Source organism: Rhinolophus ferrumequinum, chromosome 25 (assembly GCF_004115265.2).
Source record: "Rhinolophus ferrumequinum isolate MPI-CBG mRhiFer1 chromosome 25, mRhiFer1_v1.p, whole genome shotgun sequence".
NCBI lineage: Eukaryota > Metazoa > Chordata > Mammalia > Chiroptera > Rhinolophidae > Rhinolophus > Rhinolophus ferrumequinum.
The window spans coordinates 29,217,393-29,244,692 of NC_046308.1; the positions used below are offsets into that span (position 1 = coordinate 29,217,393).

The following is a 27,300-nucleotide window of genomic DNA, read 5'->3' on the forward strand; positions in this document are numbered from 1 at the left end:
AGAGAGAGAGAGAGAGAGAGAGAGAGAGAGAGAGAGAGAAGAGAAGAGCGGAGAGAGAGCCTCCCGTTGCTCTCGCTGGAGAAGGGAGTGACTGAGGGGCTGGCGAGGAAGGGACAGGATGGCTTAGAAGCCTCTGCTCACAGAACCCACGACAGGGAGAGGCTCTAGGCAGAGTCTGAGGCTGCTGTAATGGCTGGGGCTGGTGAGTCCCCTCAAGGGCCCTGAGAGCCCCCTACCCCGCCTCTAAGGGACACCCCAGAAGTTAGCATCAGTGGGACTTGGAAGCTCCGATTGCAACAAGTAAGTTGTCTTCTTTTCCTCTTCCATTCCTCCCCCAGCTTACCAGATCTGGAAGGCAGGACTGCACTCTCAAGGTGCCTAGTACCCCTAACAGCTAGCTTTTACCAGAAACCAGCTTGTTTAGGAGCTGGTGGGGACAGGAAAGGGCTAAGGGTGGGTCCAAAGTTCAGCCAGGAAATCTGAATTCGCCGTTGCGGGAGGGCTGCCTTGGGCAGGGTAGTTTTGCCTCCAGACAGCTAGCTGTAAGGCTATCAACATCTCTGTTCTGGTGCTAGAGCAGGGATTCCTTAGGGTCTCCTGGAAAGCCCCCTCCGTCTTGTGAGAGGCAGAGGGGGGAGGAGCATCGTTCCCCTGGGAAGTGGAAGTGGCTTTGCCTTTAGGTGGGGGTGTAGAGGGCCAGGGTCGGGTGGTGAGCTCTGTCAACCTTAGATCCTCAGCTTAATCTTGCTTTCTTTAAAGTCTGGCCAAATTGGATGCATGGCCTTGCTATTTCTGTCCTCTTGTTGCCCAGTCACTTCCTGCATGCCTCTCTATCTCTTTTTAAACATCTTTCAAACTGTTCAGAAAGGCCAGGGGTCAAGACACCAAGGGCAGGGAGAGGGAATAGGGTACGGCCTTGCCATTATTCCCATTTTCCCAACCCACGGATCTCCCTGAAGAGCTGTCTGTGTCTACCCTCAAACAGGGCTTCCCTCTGCGGCGCTCATGTGGTGTGGGCTCCCCAGATCACCTCTGGCCCTCAAAGGCTCAGGGCCTGACTCCCAATTTCAGGTCAGGTAAGGCCAGTCCGGCAACACCAGAAGATCCGTGGGCACATAATGTTTGCTTTGTGTCAGACTGTGCCAAGTACTTCTGAAGGATCTAAAGCTCTCCTTTGATCCTTTTAATGGAACAGACATTATCATCCTCAGTCTATAGGTGAGAAATTGCAGCTTAAGAGGATGTGTAACTTTTGGAGGTACACAGCTTACAAGTGAGATTCCCACCCGGGTGTCTCCAAAATAGACCTTTTTTTCCGTCACTAAGTTAAGCAGCGTAGGGCTTTCTAGTTCACAAAGCACTTTTCCATGGGGGAGAGAGGCAGTGAAAGAAGCTAATATTTATGGAACCAAGTACTGAGCTGGACACATTCATATGAGTTAATTTGGACACAATCCTGAGGTAGAGGTCATTTCACTGGCTTTATAGATGACACCAAAGCTTAGAGAGTTCTGAGCACTACTCATAAATGGCAGAGTTATTAACTTCTAAACCTTGTCCTCTGACTTCAAATCCAGAATCTTTCCACTGTCAAACACTAACCCTGGAAGGTGTTCTGGCCTTCCCAAATCCATGCCTTTTTCTCAAACCCAGGTATAAATCATATCAGCTGGCTGAATGAGGCCCTGGGCTTCGTAGAATCTGAAGGAAGAGCCAGTGATGTGGGGGTTGGAGAGAAAGGGCCCTTGGTTGGGTTCCGACACAAAACTCTTGGTCAGCATGACTGCAACCTTAAACTATTGATCTGATCTGAGGTGGCATCACTCCACTTAGAGGCCGAAGGCAGCGCCTTCAGTGGGGTACTCAGGCTAGGGTGTGTGCTTCTTTGCAATAATATCAAGGAACTGTCACTTAATGAATGCTTACTATGTGACATTAGGCGTTTTATGTATGTGACGAGATTGTTTTTGTTTATTTTCCCACCCACTGCTTTTCCCATGACTCTTCCCTCTATCTCCCTTCATCCCTACTCTACAGAATCCTGTACCCAAACACTCTGAACCTAAGTTCACGGGATAGAGACTTACGACCTAAGGCTAGGGGAAAACAATCAAACAAACAAAACCCCATTCTTTTAGCTTGGAAGGAATTGGGGAGGGGTCATTTAGCAAGTGATTATTACTTGTCAGGCTCTGTTCATTTATTATGACATTGATAATAAATTATGTCCACAGAATAAATGATTAGAAAAGCACCAGAGCCACCATTGGAAGACAAAAGATCACACAGAGATCTTGTCTGCATGGTTCACAAAAGCACAATGCTCCCTATCCTCCCCAACCTGTGTCCTAGATTCATTCACTCGAGCTTGCCGACAGACAGGGGATCACTCAGACACAGGTTCTCCTGTCCTCTCCGAAAGGCAGGACACAGTGCTGGCATTCCTCACAGGAGGTGCTTCTTATTTAAGCAGCACACCCTGAGTAAACAGAGAATGAGTGCACACCATCCCACAAGCAGAACCGCCATGGGAGGAGGAGGAAGTGTGAGCAGACAAGGGGCTGTGAGAAGCTAGCTGCCTTCATTGGTGATAAAGTCAAGTCCCAGTGGGATCCCCAACCTGGGCGCCCCTGAGTCTGCAGGGCACATCCTGAGCAGTGCAGAGCTCAGAAAGCCCAGCAGAAACATCAGTGTGACTCTGTCACTAACATTATCTCAGCCTCACTGCCCCTGGCAGACAGTGCAGCAAGATCCCCTTGGAACTCTCCAGAAGCAGCTCTGGTCACCTGTGATGAAGTTAACCCTATAGCAGACAAGAGATGACTAGATAGCCCATTCTCTACTTCTCATTTGCTCTGAAAATGATCTAGTCCTCTATGCCTTCTGTGGTCAAAGCGACGAAAGGTGTACTGTGCATTCAAGTACTGAAAAACCATGTCTACTTCTATTTTCTGTTTTTAAATCAGTTCAACAACCATTTATTTGATCACCTAGCATCTGCCAGGAATAATTAATTTTTGAAAACCTTGGAATGTGGTTATGCTTTCCACTCAGGAGAACGTTAGCAAAAGCTTGCGTTTTCTAAGTAATATAGATTGATTATTTAGGCAGTGGGGTGGAGGGTGATGGAGAGGAAGGAGGGGCCCAGTAATCCATTCGGTAGTTGGAAGGAGCCATTTTCACTGTGTTTGAACTACAGACAGGCCACTGAGAGCTGGCAGTGTTTCTAAGAGAGGGCCCATCATCAGATCTCTGTTAAGACAGTTGTCAGCCATGGAGGAATTTTCCTGTTTTTCCTAAAGACAAGAAGAATGGGAGTTCAGATACAAAAAATTGTAGGGAAACATTTGAGGGGGAAAAAAATACCTGATTGTATTTCTCTAGGAGACTTGTGGAATGGCTTTCACTGGAATAATTTAAAACAGAGGGGACAGCTTCCCTTTCCTGAGACCCTGGCTGCTATGGTGGCCCTGCCAATAGCTTATCTAGTTCCTCCTACCTTGACATTCTGATAAGTGAGCTATTCTAGTCAACAGAACAGAGGCTGGCAGCAACCCTTGCCAACAGCCATGTTAAGTTAAATGTCAGAGCCAAACCTTTAACACATGACCCTGGAGATCCAGGCTGGTGCATAAATGTTAAGTTCCATTATCATTCCAGACTAGAGTGGGCTGCGGGGCAACGGTCAGGGACAATCTGATCTGTTCAGCAGGTGGCAACAGCACTTCCTGGTCACCCAGGGTCAACCCATATGGCGGCCAGAGGCTGGGGTGGGGGTGAAAAGGGAAATGTAGGGGGAGTGAGAGCATGACAAGCTTTTCTCACCTCCTGTGACTTGGTTGTTTGTGGCTGGCTGTGCTGCTCACCCCTTCGTCTTTTCTCACACTTCAGGCTTCCTCCCTTAAAATCAGGTAGGCCCTGAAGCCATCATCCTGCTTTATCACTTGCTGCTCATAAAGGAAAAGGGGGGAAAAGCAAGGGCTGAGAAATGCCACCTGGGAACAAACCTGTGTCCTGTGCCTTGCCCTCAGAGTCTGCTCTCCTCCCAACATGTGCTATTGAGCACTTGATGCTCAAAGCCTGGCCAGGAGGAAGGTCGTGAAAGCACCAGGGGTGAGGCGCTGCCTCTGCTCCAGGAAGCTGGCCATCCAGTGGGGACAACAGATCCCACAGGTGCCTGGGTCCCAGAGACCCTTACAGACAAAGGAATAACAGCCAGCTACCATGGGCTATGGCAGAGCAACTTCACTGGACGTCACGCTATGCTGGCCTCCCAGTCCCAAGTCAGGCTGCCTCAGTCACTTTGGAAAGTTCCCTCTGTTGGATGAACTTAAAATCACTCATATATTCCTCCAAAACTGTGTACAGAGCTCCTACCACAGGCCAGACTTTGTATAGGAACCTGTTATAGAAGATTAGGTCACATACACACCCTGCCTGCCCTACCTTGGATAGCTCTCTCTGAACTGGGGAAGGCAGGCGTTCTTGTGAATACATTACAACACGACAGTAAGTGCTATTAAAGAGATGGAAGGAGGACAGAGGAGGGCAAGTGAGAACCAGGGAAGTCTTTCCAAAGGGGCTTGGAAAACAGGAAGGTTTGCAGAGATGGTGGAAAAGAGTAGGGAGCCCAAGGCAGGGACCTGTAGAACCCAGTTCCGTGGCCCTGAGTGAGCTCTGGGGAAACCGGCCCTGGTCCTTTTCTTCATCTGTTTGGATTTCCCAATTTCTCCTCTTAAGTGCTCACACTCAGCCACATTTTATTTCTTTTTTTGTCCTTCCTTTTTCTTTTCAGTTTGTCCCCTTTTTTTCCCCTTCATTTTTGTCTTTTTTTCTCACTCATTCTCTTGACCATAAATGCCCTTTATGGATTCTCTAGTTCAATTCCTTTTCTGCTGCATTCATTCTTTTATTTCTTTTGAGATAATTATAAGTTCACATGTAGTTTAAGAAATCATGCAGAACTCTCCTATATTCTCTACCCAGTTTCTCTCAATGGTAACAGCTTGCAAAACTATAGTTATAATATTTTTAAAAATTGACAATAAAACAAATTTCCCACAGCAAAAGAAACACTCAACAAAATGAAAAGAAAACCTAAAGAATGGAAAAAATATTTTCATACTACACACCTGATAAAGAGTTAATACCCAAAATATATAAAGAACTCTGACAACTTAATAGCAAAAAATGAGAAAAGAATTCAATTTAAAAATGGGCACAGGACCTGAACAGACATTTTTCCAAAGAAGATATACAATGGCCAACAGGCATATGAAAAGATGCTCAGCATCACTAATCATCAGGCAAAGACACATCAAAACCACAATGAGATATTACCTCACACCAGTTAGAATGGCTGTCATCAACAAGACAAGAGATAAATGATGGCAAGGATGCGGATAAAAGGGACCTGTGCACTGCTGGTGGCTATGTAAGTTGGTGCAGCCGCTATGGAAAACAGTATGGAGATTCCTCAAAAAATTAAAGATATAGCTGCCATATGTCCTAGCAATTCCACTTGTGGGAAAATATCCAAAGAAAATGAAAACACGATGTCAGAGATACTTGCACCACGATGTTCCTCACAGGAGAAATATTAGCAATAGCCAAGGCATGGAAATAATATATATATATATCATCCTACTTTATCAATTGCATTTCCCTAATGGCTAATGATCTCTTCATTCCATATAATTATTATATGGAATATAATGGACTTAGATATATATGTGGAATGGAATTATATATATAATGGAATTGTGTGTGTGTGTGTGTGTGTGTGTGTGTGTGTATAATTATTATTCAGCCATAAAAAAGAATGAAATACTGCAATGACATGGATGGACCTTGAGGATATTATGCTAAGTGAAATAACTCAGACAAAGAAAGTCATATATTGTTCGATCTCATTTATGGTGGAATCTAAAAAACAAAAACAAAACAAAGACATAGAAAAAGACATCAGACTTGTAGTTACCAGAGGTGAGGGGGGAGGGAGAATTGGGGGAAAAAACCTTTCCATCACCACAAAGATCCCTCATTGTTGCCCTTTTTATAGCCACACCTACTTCCCTCCCCTCCCATCCCCTCCTTAACCCCTGGCAACTACTAATTTGTTCTCTATTTCTACAGTTTTTGTCAGCTCAAGAATGTTATATAAAATAGAATCATACGATCTGTCACATTTTGGAATTGGCTTTTTTCGCTCAGCAGAAGTCTCTGGAGATTCATCCAAGTGTGCGTGTGGATGTGTGTGAATTGCTGTGTAGTATTCCATGGTGTGGATGTGCCATAGTTTGCTTAACCATTCACCCCTCGAAGGACATCTAGGTTGCTTCCAGTTTGGAGCTTTTACGAATAAAGCTGCTTTAAATATTTGTGTACATGTGAACATAAGCTTTCATTTCTCTAGGATAAGTGCCCAAGTGCAAGTAATGGTTCATGTGATAGTTAAATGTTTAGTGGTGTTTTTTTTTTTAAGAGACTGCTTTCCATAGTAGCTATACCATTTTACATTCCCCCCAGCGATGTATGAGTGATCCAGTTTCTCCACATCCTTGCCATCACTGGTGTTGTCGCTATTTTTAATTTTAGCCATTCTGATAGATATACAGTGATATCTCATTATGGCTTTAACTTCCATTTCCCGAACGGCTAATGATCTCTTCATGTGCTAATTTCTTTCCATAGATCTTTATGTCTTTTGCCCATTTTCTAATTGGATTGTTTGTTTTACTGCTGAATTTTGAACTTGGAGTTCTTTATATATTCTAGATTCTAACCCTTGTCAAACGTGTAGTTTGCCAATATTTCCTAGAACTCTGTGGCTTGTCTTTTCATCTTCTTCACAGGGCCTTTTTGGAGCAGATGCTTTTAATTTTGATGAGGTCCAATTTATCAGTTTTTTATTCTATGAATCAGGCTTTGGGTTTTGAGTCTAAGGACTATTTGCCGGCTATAGATCTTGAAGTTTTTCCTATACGTATTTTCTAAAAGTTTTATAGTTGTATCTTTTACATTTAAGCCCATGTTTTGCTCTGAGTTAATTTTTGTATAAAGTTTTAAGTCAAGTTTCACTTTTTTTGCCTATGGATGTCCAATTGCTCTGGTACTGTTTGTTGAAAAGACTGTCTTTCCTCCACTGAATTCCTTTTTCACTTTTGTCAAAAATCAGTTGGGCATACGAGGTGTGACAATTAAATTTGCAAACTTATTGCAACGATGTTGCTAACCTTTTTTTTTAATATCAGAGGGATTATTCGTTTTAAATTTGTACCAACTGGACAAACAATTAACCAAGTTTACTATTTGGAAGTTTACTTTTCACACAGCTGAAAAGACTGTGTGAAAAAGCTAGACGAAAACGACCTGAACTTTTCGCCCAACAATTCATGGCTCTTGCATCATGACAATGCACCAGCTCACACGGCACTGTCTGTGAGGGAGTTTTTAGCCAGTAAACAAATAACTGTATTGGAACACCCTCCCTACTCACCTGATCTGGCCCCAATGACTTCTTTCTTTACCCGAAGATAAAGGAAATATTGAAAGGAAGACATTTTGATGATATTCAGGACATCAAGTGTAATACAACAGCTCTGATGGCCATTCCAAAAAAAGAGTTCCAAAATTGCTTTGAAGGGTGGACTATGCACTGGCATCGGTGTATAGCTTCCCAAGGGGAGGACTTCGAAAGTGACCGTAGTGATATTCAGCAATGAGGTATGTAGCACTTTTTCTAGAATGAGTTCATGAACTTAACTGCCTGACCTCTTATCTGCGAAGGTCTTTTTCTGGGTTTTTCTGTTCTGTTTCTTTGATTTATGTATCTGTCAATACCACATAGTCTTGATCACTGTAGCTATATAATAAGTTTTAAAATTGAGTAGACTGATTTTGTACACTTTATTCTTGTTCAAAATTGTTTTACCTCTTCTAGTTTCTTTGCCTTTCCATATAAATTTTAAAATAATTTTATCTATATCTACAAAAAATCATGTGGTATTTTGATAGGAATTGCATTAAATCTATATATCAATTTGGGGAGAACTGACATTTTACTGTACTGCATCTTCCTATCCATAAACACAGTTTATTTCTCCATTTATTTAGATATTCTTTGAAATCTTCCATCAGCATTTATAGTTAACAGCAGTTCCTTTTTATCAGCCATGACCTAACTCTGTGCCCTTAGCATATCACTTAGTTTCTCAGACCTTCATTTTACTTTCTGTAAAATGGGTACAATAATACCTACCTTGAAATAGCATAGAAAGGGTCAAATGAGACAGCAAATGAGAAGTGTCTGGCTCTAAGTATTCAATGACTTGTTTCTCTTGGACTGATTCTCTTACCTGTTCTTTCTGTTCTTTTTCCCAACTCTCATTTTGATGCCTACATTTACTTTCACTTCTCTCACTGTCTTTTCTTTTCATCTGTTGTTTTCTTAATTTTCTTTCATTCTCAACCCCATTCTAATTGCCTTCACTCTAGTCTTCTCTTATCTCACTGGCTTTTCCTGTTACATTCATTCTGCCATAATTTTTGTCTCAACCCTGTTTTTTGGATCATTTGGGGGTATTCTCTTTTCCTTGTTTTCCTTCAACTTAGAGTGTGACTCCAGAGTCAGTCATCCTGGGTTCAAATCCAGATCAAGAACACTAGCAGTTTACACACCATCCCTTGTGCCTCAGTTTCTTCATCCACAAACTAGGGGAAACAGAACCTACCTCATATCTTTTCTGAAACAATGAAATGAGTTAATTCATATAAAGCTTTTAGAATACAATCTGATATATGGAAACCCCAATAGTTTTCAGCTATAATTATTAGGATTTTACCTTTTATGTCCTGTGTCTCTGGTCCTTTCTCACTGGCTTTCTTGCCGTCTATCACATCTCCTCCCCACCGCACCCCCGTTTTTTTTTTTTACTTGTATATAAGTATTTTCATATTCACATCATCTTGGTTTCTTGCTTTCACTATACCCATCTCATATTCCCTAATCATCATTGATAAATTGGCACCATCCCAGGAAATCTGTCCCTTGGGCTGTAGAGAGGAAACAAGTGGTTTTTCATTTTGATTTAATTATTAATCTCCTTTATTATTTAATGCAGATTACATACTCGCAGTGCAGGGTTGCAGTGAAGAGAATGTATTATAACTGTGCTGCTTGCTTTCAAAGAGATAGCAGCTTAAAAAGGAAAAATACTGGATAGACAGATACAAATATGAGGAAAATGTAAAATAAATTAATTTGATTTCCATGCCCTTCTATTCATGATTTTTCAGACATCTTCTACAGGGGTTTTGGAAGGTAACTCTGGATCATGGCCAGTAAACCATGGCTAAGTATTAAGATTAGTGAATGGATGTAAGGACTCCATGGGTGGCCCACAGCAGCTTTCCAAGGAGGGAAATGAAATATTCCATCTTAAACAAATGAGAGCCAAATAAGTTGAAAACCTTTAGTCACAAGCTTACAGCCTGTTCCATAGATGCATTGCTCAATAATTAGCTACGTATGAAATGTTAAATTGCTTGAAAGGTACTCACATGTGATTAAGCCTTTCAAATCTACATTCCATACCTTGCATTAAACCTAATTTTGCCATTTTAATAATTGCTGAGTATATTTGGACTCACTTAGATATACTCAAATGGATCTTTTAAATACCACAAAAAATGATCTTTTTGTCTCTGTATTAATTTCTCCAAAGATTTGAACTCCACAATCAAATGCCAGATCTGTCGGCTCCCACTTCAGATGAGAACTCTGTCTTCCTTTAAAAACCCTAAGCGAAACACCATTTAATGCTCCTTTTTTTCCTTTCATCTTTATTGTGAACTCCCAATAGTTTTGTTTCTTTAATGACAAAGTAAGCGTGGGATTAGTCCATAGCACTCCTAGCAGGTGCATGTTTCTCTCCAGATACCATAAAATAATGCCCAGGGGTTTATCACCTCCTTAGAATTGTGGTGGAGAATGCTCACCTGGTGCCCCTTATGCCACCAACTGGCCCCCTTCACTGTCCAGCCAGAAATCAGGGCCACCAGTTAGACTTATTGTTAAATCTCTCAGTGTTTACATTGCATAAAACTTCACATTCTCTATTTCTGTGTCTACAATGCCATCATCTTGGGAGTTGACCCGCACTCCTGTGCCCTGAGCAAGCCACAACTATCCAACCATGAAGTGGGACTAATAATATAGGGTTCTCATGAGCCAATCCAAGAGTTTTGAAAGAACCCCACAGAGAGGCAAATTACCATTATTATTCCACATTACTTCCATCTAATAATAATACTGGAGTTATTTCATACCTCATACCTGCTCTTAACCTGTAACAGTTCAGGTAAGGGGGCTAAGTACATTATACTGGTACTTAGCAGGGTAGGATATTTCTGATAAAATGGCAGATATTTCATTGATATTATGATTCCTGTGGATATTTCCATTTCTTACATAGGATAGAGACCCAGGGTTGGGAATCTATGGAGAAATGTATAATCCAGGCCCAGGAGAGTCAGGATTTATAATTCAGGACCAAGGTCACACTCTGTTTATTGCTCTGGACTTCGATGGGCATCGAGTGGGAGAGTGGGAGAGCATGGGCTCTTTAGTCAGGCCAGTGTCATTCAAAAGCCAGGTGCTGCTGCTCACTAGCCATGTGACCTTGGGCCAGTTCTCTACCTTCTCTGAGTCTCAGACTCCTTATCTGTACAGTGGGCACATTGCACTCACTCCACAGTGTGGCTGAGATGATTAAGTGAGTTAACATAGATAAGGCAGCTAGTGCAGAGTAGCACACACAGAAATGTCACTTCTGGGGCTATCCTGCAAAGAAAAACAAGAAGTCAGCAGAAGCCGCTGCAGGAAATACATTGAACATATGTTTAAAACAAAAGCAAACAGAGTGCAAAGGGCATAGGGAAAGCGGCACAGATGGATAGATGTTCCCTAAGAGCTTGCTCTGGTCATGGTGTCTCTGAGTGAAAACTAGGGACATCTAAGTCACTCTGGGAGCAACTTCAGTCCTACATTCACATTGCCACCCTGACTTTGATCTAAAATATAATCCCACTCATGCTGAGGACCAGATTCCAGAGCTCCTCTTGGAGGGACAGAGGCAGCCCCAGGACGGGGGCCTGGGATGCTTGGGGAAGTGAGACCTGTGACACCCCCAGGAAAGTCATTCTGAGCAGTCTGATGCAGCAGGGCCCCCATCCCCTGAGACTTCCTCACCCGCCTTACCCAGTGGCTCCCTGGCAGAGGCCTTAGCAGCTCAGGAATCAAGAACACGGTGTGCAAGGGTGAGGAAGTGTCCCATCTGACACAGCCTCCATCCACATTATCCCTGACTCCATGTTCCACTGAAAGCCCCTCCCCCTGCTCCTGGCACACGCTCCTCCTCACACAGCCACGAAACACTTTTGCACTCCAGAGAGAGGGGTGTCAAAATTCCCTTTGGCTATGGCACACCTCAGCAGAATCCTCTCTCTTGGGAACTCGGCTTAAAACAGAGCTAGCAGGAGTATGCATTGCTCGAGCCCGCGGGACTCCATGACAGTGAGGGGCATTCTGGGCATAAAAACCAGCACATGTGGTCTACCTCCACTCCTCTCGCAAAGCTCCGCCGTCCTATCTTCCCAGGATGCCCTAATTGTTGGTACTCAACATCCATGACATCTGAGCCAGAGACAGCTTGGGAGGTGACCTAACCCACTGTCCTCTGGAGAGGGAGCTCCCGCCACCTTCTCTGAAGTATTTATAGTCAGAAATCTCTCCCCGTTGAGAACCACTTTTACTGGCAGTGAAATGGAGGACTGTAATGCCTACCCAAGACTGATCTCTGCAGCATACTTACAGGGGTGCAGTTGGAAATGGCAGCCGGGCAGAAGATGCATTGTAAGAACAGGCGTGTCATGGCAGCCACCTGCATGATGGAGGGGATGCGGGGTGGGACATCGCTGTGGGCATAGAAACGGGGCTGGTGGGAACAGAGGGAGAAGCTCAGTGACCCCTGCTTCTGCTATGGTGTGAGTCCCAGATTGGCCTCCTGGTTTCCTTCGTGGCAGACTCCTTAGTGCAAACAGGAAAGCTTTGAGGAGAATGTATGGACGTTACCACAACCTCTTACCTCCACGCTCAGTGTGACTCAAAGGACAACCCAACATGTGCATGTGAGGAAAGACTCTCTCCGACTCAGGAGCCCAGGAGCATAAATTGGTAGCTGACAGAATGAATCTGACTCACAGATACGTTTTCGTAGGCTAGCTCAGTGTTTCAAAATTGTTGAATTAGTTGGTGACATTAACAAAAGAAATTTCATATGTAAAAGCCTTCATTTCTAGATTTTTGGAGAAAGAAAATGGAAGATCGTGCAGCACTAGCTCCACGTTCGTGCACGGCTAGAGCTTGTGTAGCTGGAACTGAGTCGCTGTGGGCCCCTTTACGGTTTCATGTGTGCTCAGCTCAACCTCAGTCCCTATGGGTCCCCAAAACCCAGAGCAAGTTTTGATTGACCGTGTGTTCATATAATTAATTGCTTTTCCTAAAATAAAGAGAATTGTCCCTTTTTAAATCTTTTTCTCTCTCAAAAATATGAAAAACGAAAGTCTGAGAAGACTTCATATTTGAATGAAAACAGGAAAAAGTGTATCATCTGATCGATAAGCATTGGCAGTGTGTCTGTGTTGAAAGAAGCAGCAGGTCCGTTCACTGACCTCACTCATCTGCCTTTGTAGGCAGCAGAGTTTGGTACCAACCTCATAGGTTCTGGTTCCTACAGTGTGCACACCCCAGTAAGCTAAAATATTCACAAGTGACAAGGTATTCGCACCCCCTCCTAACTTAGATAGAGGAAAATCCAGCCATAAATTGTTATGAGTGACACTGGTGGCTGCTAGTTAGTGGTCTCTGCCTCATAAGGGACCATATTGTCCAAACAGAGACTCTTCTAGGATTGAACAGGGCACTCAATGATTATTCCAGAACAACAGATGTTAGCTGGGACATGTGGACACCCTGTCTCCCTGGAGCAATTAGTGACCTGTGGGAGCAAATATTGCTGTAGTTAAAAAAATTCAAGGAGCAGCTGTAAGCATAAACAGGGGACTTTTAGCTCTGGAGGAAAGCAGAAGAGCGGGTGGAGGATATAGCCCCAACAGGAGGAAAGGGGGATGGTCGCAGCTCTGCAGTACAGCCTGGGCACAACGGGCACAGAGCCACAAATCATAAACTGGTTTCCTGACACAGATCAGGATGTGTCGGCTGGCTGTCTCCTGTGCTATGCATTTCAAGGCCTGACCCCCGCGGAGGCTCAGAACCACTGATGACCGGGTCAAACCCCAAGGGCCCAGGAGGAGCAACCTCAGAGGCAGCGGTGGCTGCTTTTAGAGGCTTTGGAGTTAGACATACCTGGTCTTGCCACTTAAAAACAGAGTGGTCTTAAGCCAATCACTCTGCTTTTGTGATCTGTCAACGAGACTTCTAAGACGGACTTAATAGATTTGTTTGCATATTACATGAGACGGTGCATAAAAACCATCCAGCACAGAGATGGCATATAATGGGTGCTCCATACGTGACTATTAGTATTGTCTGCTCCCCAGTTTCTCAGGTCAGGAAGGCTCACCCCCCCCTTCACCAAGGCTTTTCTGACTCTTCCTCCCCCACCCTGGCCAAGCAGAATTAAGAACTGTGCCTTGGTCTCTCTGTCACTCTCTCTGTTGCCCTGATTGTTGCCTTTGTGTTGCTGGGCATACATGAGCTCTCTGAAGGCAGAAAATAGAGCTGTGGTCCTTAGTCTAGGTGCCTGCCTGTTAGAAGCCCCTGGGGTCAAGTTCTCTGGGCTGGGACATAGTCCTCAGCATGGCGTCCAGCTCCCAGCTGATTACAACCTGCACCCAAGGTGGGGGCTGGATTGAGGACCAGCAGCATCCACGTCACTGGGAGCTCCTTGAAAAAAGTGCAGACTCTGGTGTCCATGTCAGAAACATCCAAACCTGTAGAGAATTTTATGAGTTTATTTGAGCCAAACTGACGACAACTGCCAGGAAGCAAAATCTCAATGGATTGAGAAACTGCTCCAGATAATGGCAGTTTTGCAGCTTGTTTTATACATTTATACAAAGGAGAAAGAGACGTAAGGAGGGTTACATGAAATCCATTGGTGGTAGATTAAGGAGGAGGGAGAAAGCAAAGTGGGGAAATCTCTGGGAAGGATAAAAAGTACTCGTAAAACAGGCACATAATTCTTTTACATTGGTGGGCACAGGAGAGTTAATCATTAACATTTTGCAGCACATAGGGACGGCATTCAGGGAACAAAATAACAATGAGGTGTTTTGTGCTCTGGTGCAGTGGGTTGTGCCCTGAGGGGTCCAGAAAAGGGGTTACTCTGACATTCCAAGGGTATGTTATCTTAGATACAAAAAGACAATAGGCTTACTTCAGGTAAAGCTTGGCCTAGGTCAAGGAAGCTACAGGCTTAGGACTGGACTACCTGCCACCACCCCCTTTTAGAGTTAGGAATTTTTATGTTCAGATGTATGTGGCTACTTTCAGTCTCTGAGTTTGTAAGGCCTGCCATGCAGGCCCCCCCTGAGCTTGTGAGGTTTAGTATGTGGCCCCTCTTTGTCCACACTGGAAACCCCAGACCTGCTGAATCAGAATTGCACGTAACAAGATCCTGTGAATGGAAAGCACAGGAAGGCTGGTGAAGGGCTTTTCCACTTCCTCCCACCCCCAGGGCTCAGCATAGTGCCAGCTTGCAGTAGCTGTTCATTGGGGGTTTCACTGATTGACAGAACTGATCTGCGACACAGTTTCCAGTGGGCTTTCACGCCTAACATCTCATGTACAATCACCTAGATATTTTTTGAACCCAAGTTCAAAAAGTAAAACCATGAAATATCCAGGAATTAAAGAATAGACTTCCACCTAATTTGTTAAGAACAAATAGCTGCAAAATGATGACGTTTTAAAATAAAATACCTGATGGGTTTTTAAAGATTTATTACTACTGAGCTCTTTGCCATTAAACCTCAGAATGCACCAAAAAGAGAGTTTGTTGTTGTTTGTTGTTGGTAAGGTTAGTAATGTTGAAAGCTGGGAAACCAGGTTTGGTCCCGTGGGAGGAGCCTCCTCATCCGTGTGGTGTGGGCACAGGCTCTGGGTGGCTGGGGTCGCTGGCGACCCCTTCTTGGCATAGAGAGGGTCAGACACTGGCTTTCGGCCACCTCGCTGGGTCCCCAGAGACAGGGCCTCTGTCTCTGCTCGCAGACCCCCTTGGACTTTCTCAGCGCTGTGTTTATCCCGGGCTTGGGGGAGGCGATGTGCCTGCCCGTCTTCCCCCACCGCCGCCGAGGGGCAGCTGTCCCGGGACTAGAGGCAGAAGAGCAGCTAGAGCTGCCCTTTACATCGGGGCGGGGGCGGCATTTGTCCCGGGATAGCTTGCTGAGAGAAGGGGGTCATGGAAAGCCGAGCTCACGGCAGGGCGGCCAGGGCCCCGATTCCACATTCCAGGCTGCCGCTCTCGGGGATCCCTGTCCCCTCTGCGTGCTAGGTTCCCCGGTCCCCTCCAGGCTTAGGGCTCACTGGTCCCTGCTGTGGTCTGGGACAAAACCAGTTTCCTGCCGCAGTCGGGTCTCCCGTTTCCCAGTTGCCTCCCCTACTCCTCTCCCCCAACGCTCCTGCGGGTAAGGGTCGGGGTAGGGGCTCATCAGGGACCCAGGAAGCCAGGAGCGGAGGAGAGGCAGGTCATGGAGCAGGAGAAACGCCCGGATCTGAGCTCCAGAACAGTCTCTGCCTCAATGTGGAAGCGCCAAAGCAAAAGTTCTAAGAAAATTTTTCATGCCCAGCTTCTTGGGGGAAGGGATCAAGAGGTTCCCAACCAGGATCGCACCGAGATGGAGCGTGCTAAAGACCTCCTCTGGGAGAATCAAGGACAGCTCTCTTGTGCAGACACCGGAGTCTGGAGCTGTGTTTGGATCTCAGCTCCACCGCATTAGCTGTGTGACTATGAGCAAGTTATTCAAGCTCTCTCCCAGTAACCCCCTTTGTGGAATGAAGACAGTCCCACCCTTGTAGGAGCAAATGACATGAAGCCGTGGAAGCATAATGCTGACACACAGTCGGCCCTGGGGACCAGGTGGTTCTCTTTCCTCATTCTTGAATTGCTTGAAGCACTGGGGTGGGCATCTCCTCCCGTCTCCCAGCCCTACCCATAGATAAAACATAATAATAATAATATAGCTACCACTTTAAAGATCTTCTATAAGCCAGGCACTGTACATGCACCTTTCATTTAATCTTCACAGCAACTCTCTTTGGTTGCCACTGTTATCCCCATTTGGCAAATAAAGTAACTGAGGCTTAGAGAACTAACGTCCCCAAAAGTCCTGGGCTCAAGATATAATAAGGAGCTAGACAATCTGATGCCAGAGTCCGTTTGCCTGACTCTTCACTACCTGGTTCCCCTTTCTAGACTGTGTTTTATCTCTGCCGTAGTAAGGTACCACCGACGTAGTGGCTTAAAACAACACCCATTTATTAGTTCACAGTTCTGTAGGTCAGAAGTTCAGTCACAACTGGACTCTGCTCAGGGTGCTACAAGGTGTCAGCCAACCACCTTCTCCTCTGGAACTCCAGGCCTCTTCCAAGCTCCTGTGGTTGTAGCAGAATTTAGTTCTTTGTGATACTAGGACTGAGGACCCCATGTCCTTGTTGCTGTCAGCTACAGGCCGCTCTCAGCTTTTAGAGGTCACCTACATTCCTTGCTCCATGACCCTCTCCATCTTTAAAGCCAGCAAAGGAGAATTTCCCTGTCGTCTAATTCCTCTCATGCTTCCAATCTCCGGCTTTAGGAAAAGCCGAGTCCCTCACCTGATTCGGTCAGGCTCACCCCAGATAATCTCCCCTTCTTAAAGTCACCTGTGCCATAACATAACCTAATCATAGGAGTGAGTGTCCTGTCCCCAAAGTCTGGAGGCATATACAGGGAGATTATTCCTGGAAGAGGGGGGCAAGAATCTTGTAAGCATCTTAGAATGTGACCTTTCTATGCCTAGTACATGCTCTATTGATAATACCTTCAATACCCCCTGCAAACCTGGAAGATCTCTGTAGGCATTGGGGCAGCCTATTCAACAACCTGTTTGCAATATTTCTGTATTTTAACAACCAGTACAACCATCTAGATTTATATAGAACAGTATACAAATATCTCAGTGTGAGATCTTAGTATATCCTCTACATTAATCTTCCAATCTCATCTCATATCCCAAATCTTAGAAAATGAAGACTGACCCCTCACAGTTAAGAGAGAAAAGAGGAGATCGTTAAGCACATCTGCTGTTTCCATTTTCACAGCAGGGAAACTGAACCTGAGACAAGACTCCCAGCCCAGTGCTCTCTCAGAAAACCCTGTTGACTCCCCAAGTACAGTGCCTATCAACCTTCTGTGTCCATGACTCTTGACTTTCTAGAGCATCTCCACGGCACAGTTTTCTTCACTGGGGGAGAGGGGTTAGAATTTTTAATACAGAAGTCCATTCATTAATGGATGTCACATTCATTAATGTATCATTTAAAACACAACTTCTTTTGATTTTGCCTCTTTTGATTCTTTCTCCACTTGTGTTTATATATCAAAGAGATTAAACCACTTTGTTGGACTTTAAGCTCCATCTTTCCCAAGAGCTTTAATCGCGTCGCGCCACAGCTTCCCATCAGGAGTAAAGATAAAAAGTGGTGACGGGCTTGCTGAGGTTTAACAGGATCAGCTCAAGTTGGTGCCTTTCTCTGATCCTGCAGAGAGCAGCCGTGGTACTTGGCTTGCCTCAGCCAGACCACATCTTTCTCACTGCCTCTCTCTCCACAGGCTGTTCTGCAGAGACCCCCGGGTTCAAAGGGTCAGTGATAGAATATAAACTACACAAAGGCTGAATATGCATTTATCTTATTCACTGCTTTATCTCCAGCTCTTGGCACAGGAGCTAGACTATAATAGTTCCTCAACTAATGCTTGCTGAATAGACACATCAATTAATAGAATGGATCTTGAAAATCTCATTAAATAAGCTTCATTGTCCCTGAATGTTCTTTTGACTCAGCGGGCCCCCAGCACTGGAGGCTAGGAATTCTAGGATGGGCATTTTGCTTGCCCTTTGAAGAAATCTGGTTAGTAAAGGCTCCAAGCCTTTCAGCTCCAAGCCTGCCCTGCAAATCGGCTACTGCAGGGTGGAATGGTGGTTGGGGGCAGGGGCGGTGCTTTCCATACATGCTTAGGCCTCTTTCTTCATCTTTAAAATGGCATTAATGGGATATTGCATTAAATTTCAGTTCAAGGAGAGTTGAATACATATATTTATATTTACATTTATACTTATATTTATGTTTGTATTTAGACATCCCCCTAATGGCACCCAGGGCTGGATGAGCAGGAAATATTATCTGAGGTTTATAGCAATAAACTGAGACAAAGAAAGTTAGGACTGTTTCTTTGGATCACAGAGTGAGTTTGTTGGAAGCTGGGCTGGAATCCAGATCTCACCTGAGCTGAGCGAGGAACTGCTTCTGCAGACAATTCCAGCGCACTTAGAAAATGTATGCCAATATCAAATTGGAAGTAAACCTCCTTTTCCTCTCTGCTGAATACAAGAAGTTTTCCAACCAGGGCTGAGGTGTCCTAAAAAACCTTTTTCTGTTTCCAGGACAGCACAAACCCTTCTCCTACAAGAACATATGAAAGTATGTTTAAAAATAAAGAAGGAAACAGTGCAGAAAATCAGCAAAAAGCAGTTTTTCCAAAAGAGCTGAGGGCAGGAGGACGTACTTGCCCAGGTACCCTGGCCAAGGACTTCACTCTTGAGGGCACTGTGTCTGCCCTGCCTAGCATCAGGTGTTCAGGGAGTCCATGGCAGCACTTCTCCCAGACCCTTTCTGGGTTCTAACAGCTGAGGTTCCCGGGGCACACAGGGCCTTGGGATTCAAAGCATTTCTCACTGTTTCTGGGCATCTCCCATCAAGTTTTCAGTAAAAAGTCTTCCACTAGGGGCAGAGCAAAATCTTGCTTGGGATCCTGCAAAGCAGCACCAAGTGCTTCCCTCATTTGTCTTTGTAACTGTCGTGTCAGGGAGCAGGTGGCCCTGTGCAGAGTGGGAAATGGGCATCGGATGTCTGAGACAAATAGCCCTTCCTGTGACCCTTCAATACAATATTTTAAAGATTACCTTGAAATTGCCACAACCACCCAGGCAGCAGAGGAAAAGGTCTGTCAGCATCATCTGACTTTCCATGGTGGGTGAAAGCTTCCTCGTATAGTCAGTGAGGCGGTTGGCTCAGTGGTTTATAGAACATTCACCCAAGTTGTTCTATCAGGGACACAATTTCCGGGCAAGGTAAGAACCTGGGAAATCAAGAAAAGCTTGGCTTATAATGACAAAGAAGTGCTGAATGATAGCATCCCTGGAGGTGACTTCTCTCAGGATCAGAAGCTCATAGAACTTTCTGGAGGGAGCAGCTCATCAGTCTAAGCACAAGCCATAGAACTGCAATTTCTGCAGGCCATTGTACGGTGGGTGCTGTGAACCCTCAGGCTGGAGCCAGATGAAGCGAGATCCAAACCTAAATCAGTCACTTACTTGAGCTTCATTTTTTGGATCTGAAGATTGGAGAGTAAATAACAGTACGTGTTTAATAGCTTTGTTGTGAGAATTATAAACGAGTTAATGGATACAAATTACCTAGCACAGTGCCTGGCTCATGTAATGATCAGAAATTCAGGTTGCTATTATAAGCTGCAGAGAGTCTCATGGTCTTTTCTAGCCTCATTAGTATCTCAGAGCATTTCAAATGGGTATGAGCAGAATAGCAGAAAAACAGACTGAGTACTATAGGTTTCTGGGTAGTGCTTTAAAGTGCAGTATATACTTCAAAAACATTTTGCAGCCTTTTTAAATTTTAATTTTTATTGAGATATAACTGACATATATTGATGTATTAGTTTCAGGTGTACAACACAATGATTGGGTATATGCGTATATTACGAAATGATCACCACAATAAGTTTAGTTAACCTCCATTCCCACACAGTTACACTATTTTTTCTTGTGATGAGAACTTTTAAGAGCTACCCTCTATTCAACTTTCGAGGTAACTATAGTCATGATGCTGTGTATTACGTCCCCAGGAGTTACCTTACGACTGGAAGTTTGGACCTTTGATCCCTTCACTCATTTCACTCACCCCTTCATGCCTTCCCCACCCCCTCAACCACCAATCTATTCTCTGTATCTCTGAGTTTGGTTTTATTTTTCGATTTCATGTATAAGTTTATAGTCTTTTGAAAATCTTGGAGTATTAATATCATGCCCACCGCCATTTTTTAGAGGGCAGGGAATTACTGAAAACAATTTTTAATGGTGGGGCTACACAGCAAGTTGTCATATTAGTGCTCAGACAGCCACAGACTCCCCACTCAGACAGTAAGAATGACCAAATGGTGAATTAGATCCATGCTACCATTTCCTTTCTGTCTGCTGCTAAGATCTGATAAAAGGGGGATATAAAGGAAAGAGCACAGGCTTTGGGCTCAACGAGCAATAATTCAAATGTCAGCTCTGCCACTTACTTGTTTGGTAGCCCAGGTGTCACTTGACCTCTTTGGGATGTTTGCATATTTATTTACCCATGTATTCACTAAGTATTTTTTGAGTACATAAAATGTGCCAGGCTATGATCTGGGTGCTGGGAATAGCTTAGGGAGCAAAACAGATCAAAAGTGTGCCTTTGTGGCGCTTACATTCTAATGGAGGGAAAGAGATTATTAGAAATTAGCATGATGCATAAGCAAACAATATAGTATTTATATGATGGAGATTACGAGATTAACTCTGACGGGTTGTTGTGGTGGATACCGGTGACAGTCCATGTATAATACATGGCCTACAGTAGGCATTTAATAAATTGTTGCAATTGTTATTTTTTAAAATTGCTCTCAGATTTCTTGAAATCTTTTAACACTTAGTGTATACTTTGCACTTAAGAACGGTTCATTTATTCATTCAACAACTCTAGAGCTTTTATTATATGCTAGACCCTATACTAGTCACCAGTGATACAAGCCAATAATAGAAGAAAACATAGTCCCTGCCTTTGAGAACTCCACAGTCTTGTCTGCTGTATACTAGATGTGAGACCTTTGAGTGCACAGAGGTGGGAGTCATGTCAAAGTCTGGCATTTCTGGGAATCAGAGCAGTCCACTTCACTGATGATGTCTTTTTGAACTCAGCATAGCCCAGCTATGGCTGGCGATTCTAGGAATGCTATGAACCAGGATATGGAGATTGGAGTCACTCCCTGGGATCCTAAGAAGATTCCCAAACAGGCTCGAGATTACATCCCCATTGCCACTGACCGCACCCGCCTGCTGGCGGAAGGCAAGAAGCCCCGCCAGCGCTACATGGAGAAGAGCGGCAAGTGCAACGTCCACCATGGCAATGTCCAAGAAACCTACCGATACCTGAGTGACCTCTTCACCACACTGGTGGACCTCAAGTGGCGCTTCAACCTGCTGGTCTTCACCATGGTCTACACCATCACCTGGCTGTTCTTTGGTTTCATCTGGTGGCTCATTGCTTATATTCGGGGTGATTTGGACCATGTTGGTGACCAAGAGTGGATTCCTTGTGTTGAAAACCTCAGTGGCTTTGTGTCTGCCTTCCTGTTCTCCATTGAGACTGAAACCACCATTGGGTACGGCTTTAGGGTGATCACAGAGAAGTGTCCAGAGGGGATCCTACTCCTCTTGGTCCAGGCCATCCTCGGCTCCATCGTCAATGCCTTCATGGTGGGGTGCATGTTTGTCAAGATCAGTCAGCCAAAGAAGAGAGCGGAGACGCTCATGTTTTCCAACAACGCGGTCATCTCCATGCGGGATGAGAAGCTCTGCCTCATGTTCCGAGTGGGTGACCTTCGCAACTCCCACATCGTGGAGGCCTCCATCCGCGCCAAGCTCATCAAGTCCCGGCAGACCAAAGAAGGGGAATTCATCCCCCTGAACCAGACTGACATCAATGTGGGCTTTGACACAGGGGATGACCGTCTCTTCCTAGTGTCACCACTCATCATCTCCCACGAGATCAATGAGAAGAGCCCTTTCTGGGAGATGTCTCGGGCCCAGCTGGATCAGGAGGAGTTTGAAATCGTGGTCATTCTAGAAGGGATGGTGGAGGCAACAGGTAAGACACTTCATCCTCCTTGGGCCTTACCACACACAGTAGCTTAGGTTACTGGGATTCCAGAGGATGAAAGTTCATGCCTGAGAATCCTGAGATGGCACAGTCAACGAGCCCAACCCCTAAGTTGTGATCTAAGGCGTATAGTTATTCAAGATGGAGTAATAACAGCAGGTAACAAAGGTTCACTGAACTTTCCCAACTTCCAGGCAGGGTTCTAAACTTTAAACATTTATCTCATTTAATGCCCTCCCATGCCCTCTGAGATAGAGTTCCTTACATCACAGATTAAGAAACAGAGGCACAGACAGGCAATTTATTTGTCCAAGAGGAGTGCTACTAGGTTGTAGAGTTGAGGAAGGGGGACCCGAAAGCCAACTCTTGTTTCCAACAGGCTACATCGCCTGCCCTTCCCATCCTGGAGCAGGTAAGTGTTTACCCCAAAAGAGGAGTGCAATCCAATAACTTTGGGAAACACGGGATTAAACAAAGGTGACCTGGTTTCTTAAAGGTACGGCTTCACGGTGTCTTACATGTTGTGAATTGCTTCATGAGGGTGAACAGTGAGCAGAATTTCCCAAACTTAAGGATTCCCAGTGTCACAGAAACCTCTTTTTGAAGAGACCTATGCCCTAGACCTGTGGGAGCAGTTCTTCTTGCTGCTACTCTCCAGAGCAGCCTGCCCCCCGGCTCCCCTATGGAAGGCTGGTTCAGTGATCACTGGTCATGCAGAAAACAGTGCATCCAAGTTCAATTATGCCCAAGGCATGACCTCTCCATGGCCAGCCTGGCATCTCCCTGCTTAACTACCAATTCTCACAAGCAGCTGGCAGCCAAGACTTTCCACCATTCCTCACTCATGGCAGAGCTCTGTGTGGGCCTCCAAAGAGTGCCAGGCCTGACAACCCCAAATGCCCACCCCCACCACTCTCTGGACCGCCTGGAGAGAAGAGCGCTCAGCAAACTCTGCACCCTGCTTCTTAGTCCCTTGCTCTTGCTCCCTGTCTCTTTTTTTCACTGAGTAGGCTAAGCACTTGTAGAAAACTCAGTCAGGCTTGGAATGATATGTCTTTTTCTAATTCTTGCAACAAACACCTCGGGGCTGGCTTCAGTCTTACTTTACAGTTGTGAAAGCTGCATGGGGCAGCTTCATGTAGACAGGAGGTGGCCAGACCCAAGTCTTCCACTTACAAATCTAGAGCTTTGTCTACCACACCACACTGCCCCATAAATATTAGGAGCCTGCCAAAAAGGTGGCCAAACAAGCCTTCTTCACCTTTCAGAAGCTGGTTGCTGGGTGGGAGAGTTAGAGAAGGGCAGCCACAGACCTTCCCATGCAGGGCCAGTAGGACCTGGCTGGGGGGGGCGGCAAATGGGCTCCAGGGGCTGGTGTAGCTGGGCTGCTTGGCCATCTGCTGGGCTAGCGCCTGTACAGGCAGCATATGGTGGCAGCCACAGGAGTCCCTGGGGCCAAGGACAGTCGGGATGCTGGAAGCTTCCTCCAGCCGGGCCAGGTGCTCACAGGTCATACCGCCCTTGGTGCTAGGCTCAGGGTCAGACCACAGGCTGAGTTTCTGGGGGAGGAGCTCAACTCCAAAGCCAAAAAGGAGGGGTCAGGTCAGACACATGGGGACAAATAGGAAAGCCATGCATTACCATTCCTCTGGCTACCTTCACTGCCACCTGAAGCGGGGAGAGTGAGTGCTGAGTCTGCCCAGTTGGCTTCCTTCATCTGGACTCCTACAAAGTCAGTGGCCTGCGGTTGACCTTCCCCATCTGGTTGACCTCCCTTCCCATGACCTGGGTTACCCTTGCTGCTGTCCTTGGGACTGCAGGGAGACCAAAGACACAAGGGAAGGAGACCACCCACCCACATTTGTTGTGATCTCAATGATCTCAGTGGTTTGATTGCTGCATTATGGAGGCCAGCATCTGCTGTGATTTCAGGCCAGGGTTTGACTGCACAGCTCTGCCATAACTTGCCTGTGTGAGTTGAGGCAAGTTGCTTAACTTGTCAGGAAAATGAAGATAATAACCTCACAGGATCGTTGAGGGAATTGAATGATTAAATGGAGTAACATATTCTAAAGCACAGTGCCTGGCACCTAGAGGGGCTTCTGTCCTTTACAAATGCATTGGAAGATGACTACAAGGGGCACAGGTAGGGTTTCTAGCTATACGTTTGCCCACTGCCACATCCCAGGAGCAGGGACGGAAGAAGAGCAGGAAGAGCTCCAGAGGCTTGGCCCAAAGGCTCCCACAGAGGTACTGTCCAGCTCTTAGTGAAGCCCTGAAAGTGTAGACATCTGACATTCCTGCATCTAGGCTGGTCAGCGCCCAGCTTGAGCCTCCACAACTCTGCTGAGACTGGGCTTTGGGCAATGAGGGGCAAGGACTGAATGGCAAGGCCTGACCCAGACAGCCCTGCATCCCCACCCCCAGAGCAGAGAGCAAGCTATGAGCCCGCATTGGGGTTGCCCAGCACAGAGCACAAAGGGATGGGAAGCAGCCTTCAACCTGGACTTGTTTGTATGAGACCCCCACCAGAGAAAGGCCAAAGCTGGAGTGAGCTTCTCCTTCAGTTCCCAAAGAGCACTTGCTCATACCTTCCTTGGCCAGAAGATTAAATATCAGAAAGCTGCTTTCCTGTGACCCTAAGCTCCCTTCTCTATAAACAAAGCTGCCCTCCCTCTCTGAAGAGAAAGTAACACCTAAAAATAACACAGGCATGTCAGGGCTGAGTGGACAGGGAATGGAGGCATTGGAGCATGCTCAAATCAAGAAGCCAAGCTGTGTGTGTGTGTGTGTGTGTGTGTGTGTGAGTGTCTGTGTGTGTGTGTGTGAGAGAGAGAGAGAAGGAGAGAGAGAGAGAGAGAGAGAGAGAGAGAGAGAGAGAGAGAGAGAGAAGAAGCTTCTGCCCATATGTGTCTATCCAAAACAATCCCCATGTGTTCGAAATGCCTGTCAGCTTCTCTGAATTCACTCTCTGAATTTATCTTTGTTCAAACCATTTTCCTACCTCTTTTCTTGTTTTGATCTTCCAAATCTTAATGCTGTTTTCAGGAACCATGTCTCCAGGTCCAGCTATTCCAGAATTATCCACTCCAGTCTCTAGGAACCTATGCCAGAATCTTGCGTTTCTAATTTTCTGCCTTCATCACACCTTGCGCTCCTTCAGGGCAAGGACTGGTTCTTAATTAGCTTTATATATCCATCATGCTTAGCACAGAGCAGATGCTCAGCAAACAAATGCCTAAATAATCAGATGGGTGGACGGATGGATGGATGGATGGATGATAGATGGAGAGATGGATAGATAGATGAATGATTGGATGATGGATGGATGGTTGGATGGATGGATGGATGAATGGACAGATGGATGGATAACTGGACAGTTGGATGGATGGATGGCGGTGGCCAGTCCTAATACATGTACCCTCTGTTGCCCCAGGCATGACTTGCCAAGCACGGAGCTCCTACATGGATACAGAAGTGCTCTGGGGCCACCGGTTCACACCAGTCCTCACCTTGGAAAAAGGCTTCTATGAGGTGGACTACAACACCTTCCATGACACCTACGAGACCAACACACCCAGCTGCTGTGCCAAGGAGCTGGCAGAAGTGAAGCGGGAAGGCCGGCTTTTCCAGTACCTCCCCAGCACTCCCCTGCCAGGAAGCTGCGCTAAAGCAGAGGTGGATGCAGAGGCTGAACAGAATGGAGAGGACGAGCCTGAGGGGCTAAGTGGGTCCCGGGAAACCAGAGGTTCCGTGTAAGGGCTGCAGTCTCCTCACCACCTCCCTTCACTGACTTCTATGAACTCAGACACTGTAGAGCCAGGGGTGAAGGGGCTGAATCAGCTGAGTGTGGTGTTTGGGGCACCCAGAACCCATCAGGGCTCTGTGGGGAGGAACAGTATATCCAGTCCTGGAATCTCCCAGCTCAGGGCCTCTCCCAACAGGTGGCCTGTTGCCTGGGCCACCACAGCAATGCTGCCTCTTCTCTTCCAGCCTCTGTGGGCGCTGGCTAAGGGGCTGGCCTGGATGGGTTTCCTCACTGAAAATTACAGGGTGGCCTCTGTCTCACACACACCTCTGACATCTGACCCTAAGACGTAAGGATCACCTCCCTCCTTACGCCTCACAAACCAACCGGCAGCTCCCCGCTGGAGGTTGACACCTAGAGAGAGCTGTCACCCATCCTCTCATTACAACCACCCTAAGGCTCATCATGGATTTAGGGAGGAGAGATTCTGCCCTCCGGGAAGCTCAAACCCCCATCATAGAGTGAGTCACAGACTTCGTGGGTAATGGTCAATCCAAGTCACGCAGGCACTCCCTTTCAAATCTGAGACCAGTGACTTTTTGAGAGCTGCCATGTCCAAGGCCCTTGATGATCTGTCAGTATTTGGGAAGTGTGTGTGTTTTTCCTCTGCTGTGTTCTCCATGTCAAATGTAACCTACTGGATAATTGATCTCCTTCAAGTAACTCTTAGAAGGCAGCCTGCACCACAGAGCACCTCTGAGCACGTGGATAGTTGCCTTAGCCACTTCCTGGCCACCCCTAAGTCACACTGTACTCTCTACCTTCCCCCACAGGCAGAACCCCAGAAGCTGGTTCTTTTTTGTACTTTTGGCCCAAGAATCTCAAAGCACTTCGAACCTTCACTGTGGTTTTCTTACAGTCTCAGGGAGACTGTGAGGAATCCAGGTAGAACGCAAACTGAGTTTCAGAGGGCAAGATGAGCCAGTCAGTGCTGAAACAGGGACTGTGTGAAACAGGGAGAAAGGCAAGCAACTGCAATTTTAAAATAAGCATGGGCACCTATTGTTGCCGAGGTGTCTGACTTCAGGGCTCAGCACATCTTTGTTATCCGGAGAATTAGGGGAGGCGACGCAAAGGGAGAGTTGACTCCAGAGGCAGCTTCACCTTCAACCTCACGCTGGACAAATTCTCAGCTGGTGCGAAGAAGCCTCTTCGGCAGGCCCAGGTCTAAGAAGGCAGCTGGGCTGGGAGAGCAGGAATGGCGCCCAGGAAGGGGAAGGGGAGCACC

The 27,300-nt window shown here is 45.9% G+C and overlaps 1 protein-coding gene across 1 annotated transcript; it reads left to right on the top strand.

Annotated features, from left to right (window-relative positions):
- Positions 1 to 27,008, top strand: KCNJ5 (potassium inwardly rectifying channel subfamily J member 5). Its single transcript, XM_033097166.1, has 3 exons — positions 1 to 300; positions 21,304 to 22,252; positions 25,701 to 27,008. Exons 2-3 carry the CDS (start codon positions 21,316 to 21,318, stop codon positions 26,021 to 26,023), a joined length of 1,260 nt encoding a protein of 419 aa, XP_032953057.1. The 5' UTR covers positions 1 to 300; positions 21,304 to 21,315; the 3' UTR covers positions 26,024 to 27,008.
- Positions 27,009 to 27,300: the final 292 nt, after the last annotated feature.